At 37.9% G+C, this 15968-nt stretch overlaps 3 protein-coding genes across 5 annotated transcripts; all 3 read left to right on the top strand.

Annotated features, from left to right (window-relative positions):
- Positions 1-1114: 1114 nt before the first annotated feature.
- Positions 1115-7736, top strand: LOC104813577 (protein TOPLESS-like). Of its 3 annotated transcripts, none has more exons than XM_010541222.2 (27): positions 1115-1231; positions 1543-1548; positions 1658-1801; positions 1955-2134; positions 2237-2350; positions 2448-2606; positions 2705-2882; positions 2963-3089; positions 3247-3356; positions 3456-3627; positions 3718-3827; positions 3926-3995; positions 4110-4183; positions 4266-4361; positions 4442-4537; positions 4704-4831; positions 4949-5183; positions 5279-5419; positions 5522-5623; positions 5717-5863; positions 5988-6098; positions 6223-6402; positions 6486-6614; positions 6707-6802; positions 6893-7084; positions 7158-7324; positions 7421-7736. In XM_010541222.2, exons 3-27 carry the CDS (start codon positions 1722-1724, stop codon positions 7587-7589), a joined length of 3363 nt encoding a protein of 1120 aa, XP_010539524.1. In that variant the 5' UTR covers positions 1115-1231; positions 1543-1548; positions 1658-1721; the 3' UTR covers positions 7590-7736. The 3 variants fall into 3 exon arrangements, with proteins under 3 accessions (XP_010539524.1, XP_010539523.1, XP_010539522.1); XM_010541221.2 differs by having other exon boundaries at positions 1537-1548; XM_010541220.2 differs by having other exon boundaries at positions 1502-1548.
- A 637-nt stretch (positions 7737-8373) lies between these two features.
- On the top strand, positions 8374-11639 carry LOC104813575 (COBW domain-containing protein 1). Its single transcript, XM_010541219.2, has 10 exons — positions 8374-8760; positions 9031-9096; positions 9193-9373; positions 9508-9704; positions 10028-10078; positions 10167-10258; positions 10391-10512; positions 10679-10773; positions 10862-10966; positions 11255-11639. The coding sequence occupies exons 1-10, from the start codon at positions 8434-8436 to the stop codon at positions 11390-11392; spliced, it is 1374 nt and encodes a 457-aa protein (XP_010539521.1). The 5' UTR covers positions 8374-8433; the 3' UTR covers positions 11393-11639.
- A 657-nt stretch (positions 11640-12296) lies between these two features.
- LOC104813574 (aspartate and glycine-rich protein-like) lies at positions 12297-13565 on the top strand. The gene is made up of 3 exons (XM_010541218.1): positions 12297-12442; positions 12760-12827; positions 13006-13565. The coding sequence occupies exons 1-3, from the start codon at positions 12404-12406 to the stop codon at positions 13379-13381; spliced, it is 483 nt and encodes a 160-aa protein (XP_010539520.1). The 5' UTR covers positions 12297-12403; the 3' UTR covers positions 13382-13565.
- The last annotated feature ends 2403 nt before the right edge of the window (positions 13566-15968 follow it).

Below are 15968 nucleotides of genomic sequence, written 5' to 3'. Positions count from 1 at the left end.
TGGTGTAAATACATAAGGCAAATAAAATAAATTTAGATCTGAGTCATTTATTTCATACGGAACCAACTACTGTGAAAATGACCCAACTATATGCTAGAACTGAAGATAATATGTGTATATACATACATATACACTAAATTACATTTTCATACTTTGATTCTATATATAAATTTATGTGTATAAAAAACCTGCATTTTACTCTTTCTATGTTGTAATACCATCATTGTATAAATTTTGAGAATTAATAACAAAAAATATCTTAGTCTCCAAATATGTTAGATATGATGATTTTGAATAAAATTTCACTTCCAATATAAGTTCTTGATTTATATGGTATAATGGAATATAGTTTTTTTTTGGTAAGGATAATGGAATATAGTTTTGAATTAAAGAAACAATGTTTTAAAGAACCTATACATAATCATGAAATATTAATATTAATGATTTTATAAACGAGTTAATAGGATAATAATCTTCAATTTTTGGCTTTCAAAAATAACAAAAAACATGAAATAAAATAAAATAATAGTATTATCATTCAACGTTAATATCGATAATTGGAGGATGAGTTTCCTACGTAACTTTTCGTATCGCGAGATTACGACCTTAGCACTATAACGTAATCCGGAGTTTATTGTCTCTCGATATATCGCTTAATGGTAGACACCGTAATATTACAGAAACTCGAGGGTTAAGCTTTGTCGTGTCATGAGGGATCTCAGTCGACCCTGCGACGATGTGACGCAGCTACTTTACACACTTAATCGAATATTGACCGTTGGATTTCCTTCATCGTAGTCATTGGAGTAGATCGACGGTACTCCATTCTCAGTGTGAATCCACCGTGACACAGAGGATTATAGCTTGGTTGAGTACAGCTGGCAACTATAGATTCCGAACATATGAATTCGAGAAATTTAATCTGATAAGTCGTCTTCCTTGTTCTCACTGTACCTATGGATAAGTACACCTAGTTATCAACTCTACTTATTACAAGTAGAGAATCTTATTGTGTAATAGGTACTCCTGCTTATCAAATCCATTATCAGTCACCTTCTCTTATTAAAATCGCCATTTCTGCTAGGTTTCACTTCACGTCCCTATAAATACTTTGGAGAGAGAGAGAGAGGGGGGAAAAGAGTCCATCATCACCAATTTCTCCTTCAACTCTTTCGTCTCTGGAGAGAGAGAAACTTGGTCTTCCATCCGAAGATCGATCTTTTTCTTCATGGTAAATAAGCTTCACGATTCTGTGTCTCTGCCCCTTTTAATGGAATCTAGCTGTTTGGATTTATTCTAATTTATTTCAGATTTTTGTCGTAGCTTTTCTGGGTTTTGCTTTTTCCCCCCTTGTTAATAATTATTTTTGCTTCTCCTTTCATGGGGTTAAAAGATTCTCTTTAATAGCCATTTAATTCGCTCGCCAATACGAGAAAGACCTAAACTTCTGGATTGTTTTCTGCCTTTTGTTTTTATCTTAATTATCTGTCGAAATGGGGAGATATCTGGAGAAAATTTTCTGAAGACAGTTTAAAGATCCAGTTGCAGGTACCAATTTCGTGTCCCCTTTTTTAAACTGTTCCAATTTAGCCGAAATTTGAACCCATTTCAGCTGATTTCCGCCGTTTGCGTTTGTATTGGCCATTGATTTTTGTAGATCTGTTGATGGTTTTTGGTGGGTCTTCTGCATCTGAGTTGAAATAGTGTCGGAGTTACGAAACATGTCTTCTCTCAGTAGAGAGCTCGTGTTCTTGATCTTACAGTTTCTCGATGAGGAGAAGTTCAAAGAGACTGTTCACAAGTAAGTTGTGTTGTGTCCGGATTCTGCATTACACGCATTTCCGATCGAATTACTCAGGCTGAGATTTCAATTTCCCAAAATTTTTGCCCTGAACTTTACTAGCAGAGACGATTCCATATGTTTTATAATGTATCGCTTCCTTGATGAAAACAGGCTTGAACAAGAATCTGGGTTTTACTTCAATATGAGGTATTTTGAGGAAGAGGTGCAGAGTGGCAATTGGGATGAAGTGGAGAGATATCTCTCTGGATTCACGAAAGTGGACGATAACCGATATTCGATGAAAATATTCTTCGAGATCAGGAAGCAGAAGTATCTTGAGGCCTTGGATAAGTAAGTCATGGATTTTGTTGTTGTTTTTTTCCATTTATGATCAATGTAAACAACAAATGAAGACCTGTGTTTGAATTGTGATTTGCATGGTGTTTCTTATAGGCATGATCGTTCCAAAGCTGTGGATATTCTAATGAAGGATTTGAAAGTATTTTCTACCTTCAACGAAGAGCTTTTCAAGGAAATCACAAATCTCATGACATTAGATAACTTCCGGTGAGAAAATATCGGGTTTATGCAGTTTTTCCGGGTTTTAGCTGTAATTCAAACGAGAATGCAATGAATTAAATGTTTTGAAGTTGTTGAATCATAGGGAGAATGAACAGTTATCCAAGTACGGGGATACAAAGTCGGCTAGAGGTATCATGTTGGTGGAACTCAAGAAGCTTATTGAAGCGAATCCATTATTCCGCGATAAATTGCTGTTTCCTTCCCTCAGAAATTCAAGGCTGAGGACTCTGATCAACCAGAGGTGTGATTCGTTGTTCGTTATCACTATTTTTGTTCGATTCAAGTTTTTCGGCATCTTGTTTCAGTGTTTTACGTATGTAACCATTCAACTTCTTACAGCTTAAATTGGCAACATCAACTTTGCAAAAACCCGAGGCCGAATCCTGATATCAAAACCCTTTTCGTGGATCATTCGTGTGGCCCACAGAATGGTACGAGGGCACCATCGCCCGTGAACAATCCACTGCTTGGCTCGTTACCAAAACCCGGGGGATTTCCTCCTTTAGGTGCACATGGGGTATGCTAATCTCTACCTTATTTGGCGTTCACATTCATCACCTTCAAGAAACATGCTTTGACTTGTCTCTGTGACTTTAGCCTTTTCAGCCAATGCCTTCAACTGTTCCAACACCTCTCGCCGGTTGGATGTCTGGCCCTTCGACGGTCCCTCATCATCCTGCTGTGTCTGGGGGATTCATTGCTCTCGGCTCTCCATCTATCCCAGGTTCTTGCTTTATTGAATTTGTGTGTTGTCTTTATACATGTTATCTCTACGATGTGTCTCTTTTGCATGCTTTACCCATTCCATCTCCATGACCTTAAACTTAAAGTTTCACTTGTGATGTGCTTATGTCGAGATTTCTTTCGTGTTTTGATATAAGCTTCCTTGAAGCACCCGAGGACTCCAACGACGAATTCTTCTGTGGACTACCCATCCGGGGACTCTGACCATGTTTCCAAAAGAACAAGATCTATGGGGATCTCTGACGAGGTAATGCAATCCAAGTGAGATACATGTTTTTTCCCCCATCGACTTGTGTTTCCTTTTGTGGTGATTAGCTTGCTTGTTTTCTTTTCCTTTTGTGAGCAGGTGAATCTAGGTGTTAATATGTTGCCGATGACTTTTCCAGGGCAGGCCCCTGTTCATACTCCGGCTTTCAAAGCATCCGAGGACTTGCCCAAGACGGTTGCACGATCTTTGAGCCATGGCTCGTGTCCCATGAGCATGGATTTCCATCCATTAAGACAGACTCTACTACTCGGTATATTTCTTGATGCTGTGTATGCATTCCATGTAATCACCGGTTTCTAACTTGGAAAACTGCTTCTGTTGTGTTTTTTTCTTCTTCCAGTTGGTACAAATGTAGGGGATATCGGCCTGTGGGAAGTTGGTTCTAGGGAACGTCTAGTGCATAAGACGTTCAAAGTTTGGGACTTGAGTAAATGTTCAATGCCCCTGCAGGTTATTGTGCTGAGATATCTTTATGAAACCGACGACTGAATGTCGATAATCAGTGTTTATATTTGAATTGTCAGTGACCGAAAAGTTTTGATCTTCAGGCTGCTTTGGTGAAAGATCCTGCTGTTTCTGTCAACCGCGTGGTATGGAGTCCTGATGGTTCATTGTTCGGTGAGATTTCACATTTAAAATTTCGGCTATCTGGCTTAGGAAACCCTCCCAGGTTTTCCATAATTGCGAAAGACTGCCTTTTTTAGATCATAACGTTGTTGTTCTAAACTGCAGGAGTTGCTTACTCGAGGCATATCGTACAAATATACTCTTATCAAGGCGGTGATGACATGAGGCAACACCTTGAGGTGCGTCACCGGGTTACAAAAGCCCACAGGTCTTTTATTACAACGTTCTTTTTGGTTTACCGAATTGTGATGATCTCATCAGATGGATGCGCATGCCGGTGGCGTTAACGATATTGCATTCTCCACTCCAAACAAGCAACTCTGTGTAATAACGTGCGGAGATGACAAGACCATCAAGGTTCAGTCTTTGTTGTTTCATTTTCTGGTTCGGGTTTGATAGTCGGTAGACTGACTGGCCCCGGGCATTGTCAACTACAGGTTTGGGATGCGACCACAGGTGCGAAACGGTATATGTTTGAAGGCCACGAGGCTCCTGTATACTCTATCTGTCCTCACTACAAGGAAACCATTCAGGTATCGTCCTGTGCATATAGAGTGAATTTGAGCTTGGAACCACGTTTAAATTTATTCGGTTCAGTGTTCATTCAATCTCAATCCATGCCGCAGAATCATGACCTGTTTATAGATGCTTTAGTGCCTTTTTGTTATTGACTTGTCATTTGTTTTTCTTGTGCTCTAGTTCATCTTCTCAACAGCGCTCGATGGAAAAATAAAAGCATGGTTATATGATAATATGGGTTCTCGGGTTGACTACGATGCTCCTGGTCGGTGGTGCACGACGATGTCTTATAGTGCTGATGGAACTAGGTTAGAGTGATGATCTTAGCCGTTATTTGTCTAAGCCTGGTTCAGTTTTGTACCATGAGGCGAATAATAAAACTTAAAGATTTGAGCTTTTTTTTTATATGGAACAACCCTCTGCAGGCTTTTCTCTTGTGGAACGAGTAAAGAAGGGGAATCGTACATAGTGGAGTGGAACGAAAGTGAAGGAGCTGTTAAACGAACTTATCAAGGATTCAACAAGCGTTCCCTCGGAGTTGTACAGTTCGATACGACCAAGAACCGATATCTGGCTGCAGGTGACGACTTCTCCATTAAATTCTGGGATATGGATAGCGTTCAGCTCTTGACAGCCATTGATGCCGATGGAGGTCTCCAGGTCTGTTAAAAAAATTATCTAAAATTGGCATTTTTCGAGATATTTTCGGAGCTTTTGATTGAAGAGAATCGGAGGCTCTCCTCTATGTTATATAGGCAAGCCCGCGTATCCGGTTTAACAAGGAAGGTTCTCTCTTGGCTGTCTCTGCTAACGAAAATGTGATCAAGATTTTGGCAAATTCTGATGGTTTGAGGCTTCTCCAGACTTTCGAGAAAAGTTCAGCCGAATCCTCCAAGGTTTTGAAATCGGATCTTCAAACAAGCATTTTCTACTTTACGTTACCTATTAAAAGCTTCTTCTCTGAAACTACATTTTCCACGTTTTTTTTTTTCTTGCAGGCTGCAATTAACTCCATTGCAGCGACAACCGCTGCTACTACTAGTGCTGTGCTTACAGAGAGATCGGCTTCTGTGGTTTCCATACCGGGAATGGTGCGAGAGGTCTGTTTCTTCCCCTCGTTTGAAGGTTTTCTACGTTGAATTTTTCATATTCTCGGGTTTTGGGATTGAGCTTCATCATTTGTGTTTTTACAGAATGGAGAATCTCGAAATATGGTGGATATGAACCCGATGAATGTAGAAGAATCGAATGATAAGTCTAAGAAATTTAAGCTCACCGAAATCAACGAACCCTCTCAATGCCGGTCGCTAAGACTCCCCGAGAATCTGAGAGTTACCAAGGTATATACACACGTAAAAGCACATGCGCATGAATGTATTATGTATATATATGTGTATATATATGCACACATTTTCTGATCTTGTACGTTACCATACGGTCACGGCTTGATTCTGGTTTTTACAGATATCAAGACTGATTTTCACAAATTCGGGCAATGCTATCTTGGCTTTGTCATCAAACGCTATCCATCTGCTATGGAGGTGGCAGCGAAGTGAACACAACACAACTGGAAAGGTATATATATCTCGGAAAGCATTTTTCCGCAATCTGCCTTTACGATTTTACCAAAAAACAGACAGATATCTAAATATCTGTTCTTATCCTCTTTTTCGATCAAACTATATTTCGTCCGGAAAAGGCAACTGCCAGTGTACCGCCTCTGCAATGGCAACCACCGAGCGGAAACCTCATGACAAACGTCGTGTCTGAAACTAACCCTGAAGAAGCTGTACCGTGTTTTGCTTTATCCAAGAACGACTCGTACGTGATGTCGGCTTCTGGAGGAAAGATCTCCTTGTTTAACATGATGACATTTAAGGTAATATACTCGAGGATTATCGTTTTTTAGCTTTTCTGGTTTTCTGTATACATATCTGAAAATGTTAATGAGAATGAGCACAGACAATGGCTACGTTCATGCCGCCGCCGCCTGCTGCAACGTTTCTTGCTTTCCACCCTCAAGACAACAACATCATTGCCATCGGGATGGATGATAACACGATTCAGATTTACAACGTCCGTGTGGATGAGGTAAGAAAAACAGGAAAAAAAACTTCCGGAAATGGGTATGGCGTGAAGAAAGAAACGTCGTTAATATGAATTATGTTCTTCGGCTGGAGCAGGTTAAGAGCAAGCTCAGAGGTCATTCTAAGAGGATAACCGGCCTCGCCTTCTCTAACGTACTGAACGTTCTGGTTTCGTCTGGAGCAGATTCTCAGGTGCCTAAACCGTGTTTTCTCGTCGATTTTACGGGAAACCATCGTCTTATTATTATGGTTTTAACGGGTTTATCTTCTTCTTCTTATCAGATTTGCGTTTGGAACACGGATGGATGGGAGAAGCAGAAGAGCAAGGTTCTGCAACTTCCACTGGGAAGAACAGTGGCCACAGCACCATCAGACACTTGCGTTCAGTTCCATCAAGACCATGTTCACTTCCTGGTCGTGCACGAGACTCAACTTGCCATCTACGAAACTACCAAACTCGAATGCGTGAAACAGGTAACGTTCAGAATCTCTCTCTCTCTCTCCAATATTTGACGATCAATAACGATGTTTTTACGATCGGATTCAGTGGGTAGTGAGCGAATCATCAGCGCCAATAACGCATGCAACGTTCTCATGCGATAGCCAACTGATCTATGCGAGTTTCAAGGACGCAACAGTCTGCGTTTTCACCTCTTCAAACCTCAGGTTGCGTTGCCGAGTGAACCCGTCAGCTTATCTTCCTTCCAATCTGAGGTAACATAACAACGACCCGAACTGAATTCATTCAAGGAGGAGATCTTGAAACATATATGTATATAGGTTCTGACAAAACTTGTCTGAAAAATGCAGCAACTCGAATGTACATCCAGTGGTGATAGCTGCACATCCGCAGGAGCCAAACATGTTTGCGGAAGGTTTATCGGACGGAGGCGTCCACATATTCGAGCCGCTTGAGTCGGAAGGCGGATGGGGCGTCGCTCCTCCGGCCGAGAACGGCTCCGACCAGCCCCAGAGATGATGATCTTTGGAACCGAGTCGTCATCTTCTTCATCTCGTCTCTCTTTGTTTTTTTGCTTTCCTATACCTTATTTAAGGTAGATTGATTTAACATATACCTATAATCACTAATAAGATGACTGTCGTTAATGGAGGGATCCATGTAGGTCAAAAACAAAAACACAACAAAACTATATGTTTTTGGTATAAACTATCTTAAATATTTCTTTATTTAGAATATTCTTAATCTTATTTTTTTATTTTTTAATTCTCACTTGATTTTTTCCGCCTTCAATCGTCGATCCATTAAGTTTTAGTCTTTTTTGTTTTCAACGAAAAAATATCTAATAAGAAAATCTTTTAAGTTAGATTTTACTTAAATCAGCCTTTGAAATAAGCAATCTTCTATTTTCAAGAGATAAAAAATCGTAGATAAATATTTATTTTGACTAAGGTAATTTTTTTTGATAAATATAGTTTTAGAAATTGATTTGTGAAGAAGATAAACACCAAAGAATTAAGTCAAAACATCGTGTAAGATTAACGCGAATATTCATGCATACGACATCTATATTAATGTTGTGTTTTTATCTTGTATTTTTCGTCTTAGATGGTTAACATATATTATTGCATAAAATATTTTTGAATAAAATTAAGGGAAAAAAATCTTTCGAGCGAAAAATCTAATTCCACAAAAAAAAAAAAAAAAAAAAAAAAAAAAAAAAAAAAAAAAAACAAAAAAAAAAAAAAAAAAAAAAAAAAAAGCAAAAAAACAGGGTTTATGCGTGCTATATCCACAATCGTCATCTCCAGAGCTCTCGTATCCGAGTCTCGTTTCGTTCGCCTTAAACCCTGACAAAAAAAAAATGGCGACTCTCTCCAGACTAGACATAGCCACAACCTTCATCTCTTTCACTTCTCGCCGCGCCGGGACCGCCTTTAACCGTCGGTTCTCTTCCGCTGCTGTTCCGCTTTTTTCCCGGCGCAGGGGAGCCACCGTCACCGTTGAAACGACGCCATCTCCGTTCTATTCGGCGGTCGTCTATCCCGATCGTCGCCGGAGATATTTCTCTGCCTCTGCTTCTGCCTCTGCCTCCGCGACGGAGACCGAAGATTCCGGTGTTGCGACTAAGATTCCGCCCGACAACCGGATCCCCGCGACTATAATTACGGGATTTCTGGGTTCCGGCAAGGTGATGCCTAATGGTTTATATGACTAGGGTTCCTGAAATTTTCATGCTTTAGCGGAATGTTGTGCCCGAAATGGACACGAATTGGGTCGTTGAGTTCCCTGTTGAATCATGAATATGGCGTACGTTATTAATAATTCGATCAGTCTGTAGCAAAAAGAATCGTTGTTGAGTTATAAAGTTCTCAAATTTAGTTGATAGATTATGGTTTTTTGAAGTCGTATTGTCTTGTTTAGTGTTGCTGATGATGCTTGAGCTTTTTGTAATGAGCAGACAACATTGTTAAACCATATATTGACAGCAGAGCATGGGAAGCGCATAGCTGTGATTGAGAATGAGGTATGACTTCTAAATCGGCATTTGACTTCGTAATAAACCGATTTGAGATGATTTCTTAACCGTGGTGGTTGATTTCTGCTGAATGTGAATTTGCAGTTCGGTGAAGTAGACATTGATGGGTCGCTCGTCGCGGCTAAAGCTGCAGGAGCAGAGGATATAATTATGCTCAACAATGGCTGCCTCTGTTGCACAGTCAGAGGTGATCTTGTGAGGATGATTTCCGAGTTGGTCAAGACGAAGAAGGGAAATTTTGACCATATAGTCATTGAGACGACAGGTTGAGAACTAAACTACCATTTTATTTTCTAAGTAACCTTATTTGAACGTCATAAAGCTAAGGCCCGTAAAATATTCTTGTTTCCTTAGATAATCTCGGAGTGAAACTTATTATGTAATAATTTTCCTTTTCAGGTTTAGCCAACCCGGCCCCGATTATTCAGACGTTTTATGCGGAGGATGAAATTTTCAATGATGTCAAACTGGATGGTGTGGTCACTTTGGTTGATGCTAAGCATGCTCGATTGCATCTGGATGAGGTCAAGCCCAAAGGTGTCGTCAACGAGGCAGTGGAGCAAATAGCCTATGCAGATCGTATTATAGTCAATAAGGTACCGAAAACTTTTGTTTCTGCCCGTATTTGATGTAGATGCTTGTAAGAGGAATGGGAAGTTTTGGGTAATCTAGAGAGAATTTACCATGTTCATGAGATATGGATTAATCGTCTCTAATATAGTGCATGCTCATGAATGTACCATGGACACGGATGGTGTTGCTTCACCGGTTTCATTTCATCCCATATTGTTGAATAATGATAACCTAAGGGTTACAGAAGGATTTCCATTGACCAATGTGTATCGTTCTTTATGGAGATATTGTATATGCCGCTCTTGTTGTAAGAAGTAAGAACAAAGTGCTTCTACTTTTTTTGCAGACTGATCTTGTTGGCGAGCCAGAGATAACTTCAGTTGTGCAGCGGATAAAGGTTTGATTCTGCTTCTTCTGCATTTTCATTTCCGTCACCTTTTGTTTCTCCCGTTCTATTTTAAGTTGCTTGCTATGGTTATTTGCAGACTATCAACGGCATGGCGCACATGAAGCGGACAAAGTTCGGGAAAGTTGACTTGGATTATGTTCTTGGGATTGGAGGTTTTGATCTAGAAAGGTCTACTTCTTCCTCTTCTATATTGTTTTGCTGGTTGCCTAGTGTAGTTCTTGCATGGTTAGTCATGCGAAATGCTTTACCGGGATAATTTCCTAATATTCCCTTTTGTTTCTGCATGGGATTTCTTCCCAGAATTGAGAGCACTGTCAATGAAGATGAGAAGGAGGATCACGAGTGTCATGATCATCACCATCACCATGATCACGATCACAAACATGACCACCAGCACCACCATGAGCATGGTCATGAACATGGTAATTTTTTTTTGGTCGAGAACTGTGTGTGGTGGTGACGTAAAGAGAGCGTATTTTACGTGTACAACCGGCTGCATGCACACCAGTTGACCGAGATATTCTGGTTCAAGTCCTCACATCGTAAATTCATAACCTAATTAATAATCTGCTGCTTATAAAACTGCAGACCATCACAATGATCACCACTCTCATGATCATACTCATGACCCCGGTGTCTCTTCCGTTAGCTTAGTTTGCGAAGGAAGCTTAGACCTCGAAAAGGTATTATTCGACTATTCTGGTACATGATTATTTTCTCCGGAAAAAAAAAACTGTTTTCGCCTAAAGCTGGGTTCTCACAATCCTTCAGGCCAACATGTGGCTCGGGACGCTGTTGCTGGACCGCAGCGAGGATATCTACAGGATGAAGGGTCTCCTCTCTGTCCATGGCATGGACGAGAGATTCGTATTTCAGGTTATATTTTTAGATTTTTCACATACTTTCATCTCCCTGACAGACAAAAATCAAGCCAAGAAACATTATATTGGCATTCCTTAACAAGTTTTCTTATTATAATCAGTACTAGACCCCGGTCAAATAATCATTTATGATCTATATAAGCCTATGATTTAGGAGGCAAGAACTGTAATGGTAAAATTTTTAATAAAAAGATCATTTTGATTGCATAATTCGGTTTCGTGGATCGATTTGGTCGGTAAAGCAATATTAAGTGATTATTTTTTTTTTGTGATGTTGTGACAGGGAGTACATGACATATTCCAAGGATCACCCGACCGGTTATGGGGACAAGACGAACCGAGAATCAACAAGATCGTGTTTATCGGCAAGAACTTGAACAGGGAAGAATTAGACAATGGTTTTAAGGCTTGTTTGATTTGAAATTCCCAGTCAGGTTCCGTCTTAAATACCTTTTATGCGGCCGTAGTTCCCTAACATGGACAATGCACAATGGCAATTGATGACGCATGCATTTGTTTCCTAGTTGGCGTTCTTATCAATAATTCATACTATAACAATCCATTCGTCTTCACTGTCTTGATGATTTTTTTCCATTTACGGCCCCATGGATACAAGGTAAAATTGACTCAAGCGTCCTAAATTACATTGTGACTTGGCTGTTATTTCATGTATTTCATATAAAATCTTTCAATTTCTTTGTTTTGCATTCCCATTGTATTAGTATTTGAATCGGATTTCAGATGCTCAAGAATTGTATAACTTAGTTTATCATTAAATCTTTTGAGGTCGTTGTTGTTTAATATAAATTCTTTGTATAATCAAAATAATACCCCGCGATAATTTGAGTTTTTATATGCTTTTTACGTAAATATTCAACGTATATCACGTGTATATATTTATGCGGTTAGCGTGTTTTTTACGTAATTCATTATCACGATTATCACGTGTATCTCTTTACGTAGTTAACGTGTTTTTTACGTAATTATTCGATAATTATCAGGTTATATCGATTTAGATCAGTATCAAATTAATAATCATAGAACATCATTCTTTTATATATATATATATATATTGCAAGAAAGGATTTTTTTAATTTTTTATTTTTACACCATCAATGATTTAAGTGAATAAAATCTTCAATAAATTTAAAGATACATATTTTACTTCGAAAAGGGTCAAAACGCAATAAATTCAAGTCGCATTTCTTCTTGTTACCAGCTATAGAGAGACCAAACCAAGAAAAAAACCCTCAAAAATTTTCACTATATAAGCCACGAGATTTCCCTAGTTATACCACCCATCAAACCAAATCTACCACCTATAAACACACACATACACATATACATAGATCTCATATTTGTCTGCTCAAGACAATACTCTTGTTGTTCTCCTCCCTCTCCGACGTGTTTTTTCCCGGATCTTCTCCACCATATGGCCCATCTCGATTCCCTCCTTGGCCTTCTCTTCATGGTATTTTCAATCTCCACACTCAGATTCTTACGTGTCGAGTTTTTGGTTGGTTTCCACGTGTTTTGGTGATTGTTTACGGTTGAATTTACGTGGGTTCATCTCATTTTTGTCCGGATCTAATCGTATTATACACATCGTTGGTCGCATGAAAATGTTATGGTCTTAATTCTTCGATAGATCTGATAATATCAATTATTATATATAGATATTGGAATCTAATTTTCATATGTATACGTGTTGATACCAATGGATGGTCTTGTTGTATACACATCGATCATGGTTTATATATATTGATTTATACATATACAATGATACAGATGATGCCACCCTTTGATCTCAACCAGACAGCGGACCCTGCAGGCAACCGCCCCGACAAAGGAAAAGGGTATATGAATTTTTCTTTTTACCCTTTATCCATCTAATCTTTTTTTTAAAATATATTTACCAACACTTTTTACGTTCATTTTCGTGATAAAATGTGAATCTTTACATGGTTGTTAACACACACACGCACATATATATATATATATATGTATATGGTTTGGACATTAATTCTTGAGTAGAGTATTGGGAGATCCGATTGACCTTGAAGGAGGCGGTAGCGGTGGCGGTGGCGATAGCGGCAGCGGTAGCGGTGGCGCAAAGGATAAGGGTAAGGCCATAGCTATCGACGATGGCACAGAGCAGAAGGGAAATTATTTTGATCGGATGGACATTGACGATTTTGATTTAGAAGAATATGATGATGATGACATCGATTATGATGAGGAGACCAGTTCGGATGATGATGACGACGACGACGATGAGTTAGATGATGATGATTATGATTATGGGTTTCTAGAAGATTATGCGGAGGTCGATGCCGAGAAGAAAGACAAAGAGATGCAAGATTCTCATGAATCTCAAACCCCTCCTAAACCCGAAGGAGGTGATGCTTAGGAGTCTACTATATCCGTCATCATCATCACCATCCATCATCCATCATCCATCATCAATCATCCATCATCCATCATCCAATAGACCTCCCTTTTGGAATCTTGCATCATTTATGACTTATTAGTTATCTTTTTTAATAATTAAGAACTATATTATATCATCGTAGTAGTGTTTTATGTTTTTGTCCTTTTCGTGGTTCTTGAATTATATATGAGACATGCAAGATTTCCTTTCTTTTTGTCTTTGATTTATGAGATGGATGGATATTTCGTTCTTCTCTCTTCTTGATACTTTCATCTTCAACATATACATATGTGTATATGATAACCACCCAAAACAAAAATTCTTTTGTTTTCTTAACACTTTTCAATCTTCTTTATAAATTGAAATATGTCATTTTTGTGGCATACACTGTTGAAAAATATCACTTAATTTTAAGCATTTAGAGGACTAAATTTTGATCATAAGATAGTAATTGTTTTGATATAAATGGTAGAGAATCCAAAAATTTTAAAATATTAATCGATGGATTTGAACTAGGGTGTATATGGGTTGGGTAACCAAGCTATAGAAACCCGAATTCGAATACCTTAGATTATATACATCAAGGTCATGTTCGATTCCACTCGCGGGGAGAATGAGATGCAATTAATTAAGTGAATAAATGTTGATTCTAGATCCGAAAGATTTAAGTGGGTTGAAGATCTAGTGAACCTCTTGGTTATAAAAAAAAATAGATGATATACATCATCACATGATCTTGTATTCGTGTTGGCATGTGAATTCGAACAACAATATTCGAATCCAAATATTTTGAACTATTTTTTTAAGTTTGTAAACATGTGTCATTATACATATTTAAACTTATCTAAAATCATTTCAAACATATTTATATCCAAAACCATTACAAAAATTTACAAAATACATATTAATTATGTTTAGTACATCCTTTATATTTATTAAAATAAAATAACATTATACAATATCTAAAAAGCGCCATTTATTGTGAATAAATGTTATAAATTTATCTTTTAAAAAATATATTAAAAAAAAAGTTGAAGCTTGTTAATTTAATTTGAAATTCCCCGTCAGATTCTGTTTTTAAATTCCTATTATATGGCCATAGTTCCCTAACATGGGGGATATAATACAACAATGCACAATGACAATTGATGATGCATTTGCTTCCTTATTGGCATTCATACTATAATAATCTATTTGTCTGCATTATCTTGTGGATTTTTTTCCATTTAGGGTTCCATGTACATGGTAAAATTGACTCAGCCTCCTCAATAGCATTGTAACTTGGTTGCTGTCTCATGTATTTGATGTAAAATCTTTCAATGTCTTTATTTTGCATTTCCATTTTATTAAAATCAGATTTAGACACTCAAGAATTGTGTAAATCAGTTGATCATTAAATCTTTTGAGGTTCTTGTTGTTGTTTAATATAAATTCTATATATTATCAAATCATAACCCGCGGTAAGTAGAGATTTTTTACGTAGTTAACGTGTTTTTTACGTAATTATACAATGGTTATCACGTGTATATATTTTCGTAGTTAACGTGTTTTTTATGTAATTAATTATCATAATTATCACGTGTATTTTTTTATGTTGTAACGTGTTTTTTATATAATTATACGACTATTATCACATGTATATATTTCCGTAGTTTTTTTTTTTTTTTTGATAATCCGGAAGTTCACCGGACCTTTGGCCCAACTACATCTCCCAGAGAACCGAGGAAGCCCATGTGAATGCCCCTCCCCACGCTTGGGTTTGAACCCAGGGTGAGAGGATGCTTTGCATGTTCTCTCACCTATATTTCCGTAATTAACGTGTTTTTTTATATAATTATCACGATTATCACGTATATTGTTTTACGTATTAACGTGTTTTATTATATAATTATTCGATGATTATCACTATCAGGTTAGATATATATATATCAAATTTTATAATTTTGCGTATATACGTGTTGATACCAATGATCTTGTTGTACACACATCGATCATGGTTTGTATATATTTGTTTTTGTTTTTTTCCTTTATCCATGTCTCATTTTTCTAATATATTTACCAACATTTTTCGCAAAGTTCTGTACTTTATGGTCTCTCCATTCGATAAATGAAAAGCTTCAACACGTTTTTGTATGGCACTCCAACTTTGTCATGCCTATGTTGCATTGGAATCAGAAAGAAGTGGATGGCTTCTGCTTCCCCGCAGATATGGGCACAGAGAGAACGAGAAGCTTCAAATTCAGACAGAAGCAGAAGAGCAACAGAAGCACAAGTCTCAAAAATTCAGGATGTTTTTTTTGGGGGGGGGGGGGGGGAGGATTATCTCTGCTTAGTGCTTGCTAATAAGTTCTCTATGGACCCCCTTTAATTTATTATTTTCGATATAAATGAAAAATTATAAATTATCTATTTAATTAAATTCTTAATTAAAGCAGTTTAGAAAGAAATCCAAGTAGACCGACTTGGTCAGACGGGTCGAGGTCAAGAACAGTCGGTTACAACCCGACCCGAAAACATAATTCCTCCTCCCAGTTGGGTCACTAATCCTGGGGGGGTTTCTAGAATC

This window comes from Tarenaya hassleriana, unplaced genomic scaffold (assembly GCF_000463585.1).
Source record: "Tarenaya hassleriana unplaced genomic scaffold, ASM46358v1 Cleome20, whole genome shotgun sequence".
In the NCBI taxonomy this organism is placed as follows: Eukaryota; Viridiplantae; Streptophyta; class Magnoliopsida; order Brassicales; family Cleomaceae; genus Tarenaya; species Tarenaya hassleriana.
The sequence above is the reverse complement of the archived record's forward strand: the minus strand, read 5'-3'. Positions and strand labels throughout refer to the sequence as shown.

What these genes read in the sequence shown, in the direction of transcription:
- LOC104813577 (XM_010541222.2), top strand. Translation starts at nt 1,722, where the DNA reads ATGTCTTCTCTCAGTAGAGAGCTCGTGTTCTTGATCTTACAGTTTCTC. An exon ending in TCCTGATGGTTCATTGTTCG is followed by an intron (nt 3,996 to 4,109) that starts GTGAGATTTCAC and finishes TCTAAACTGCAG; the next exon opens with GAGTTGCTTACTCGAGGCAT. An exon ending in ACTACAAGGAAACCATTCAG is followed by an intron (nt 4,538 to 4,703) that starts GTATCGTCCTGT and finishes CTTGTGCTCTAG; the next exon opens with TTCATCTTCTCAACAGCGCT.
- LOC104813575 (XM_010541219.2), top strand. Translation starts at nt 8,434, where the DNA reads ATGGCGACTCTCTCCAGACTAGACATAGCCACAACCTTCATCTCTTTC. An exon ending in TGAGCATGGTCATGAACATG is followed by an intron (nt 10,513 to 10,678) that starts GTAATTTTTTTT and finishes ATAAAACTGCAG; the next exon opens with ACCATCACAATGATCACCAC. An exon ending in ACGAGAGATTCGTATTTCAG is followed by an intron (nt 10,967 to 11,254) that starts GTTATATTTTTA and finishes ATGTTGTGACAG; the next exon opens with GGAGTACATGACATATTCCA.
- LOC104813574 (XM_010541218.1), top strand. Translation starts at nt 12,404, where the DNA reads ATGGCCCATCTCGATTCCCTCCTTGGCCTTCTCTTCATG. An exon ending in TCCTTGGCCTTCTCTTCATG is followed by an intron (nt 12,443 to 12,759) that starts GTATTTTCAATC and finishes ACAATGATACAG; the next exon opens with ATGATGCCACCCTTTGATCT. An exon ending in CGCCCCGACAAAGGAAAAGG is followed by an intron (nt 12,828 to 13,005) that starts GTATATGAATTT and finishes ATTCTTGAGTAG; the next exon opens with AGTATTGGGAGATCCGATTG.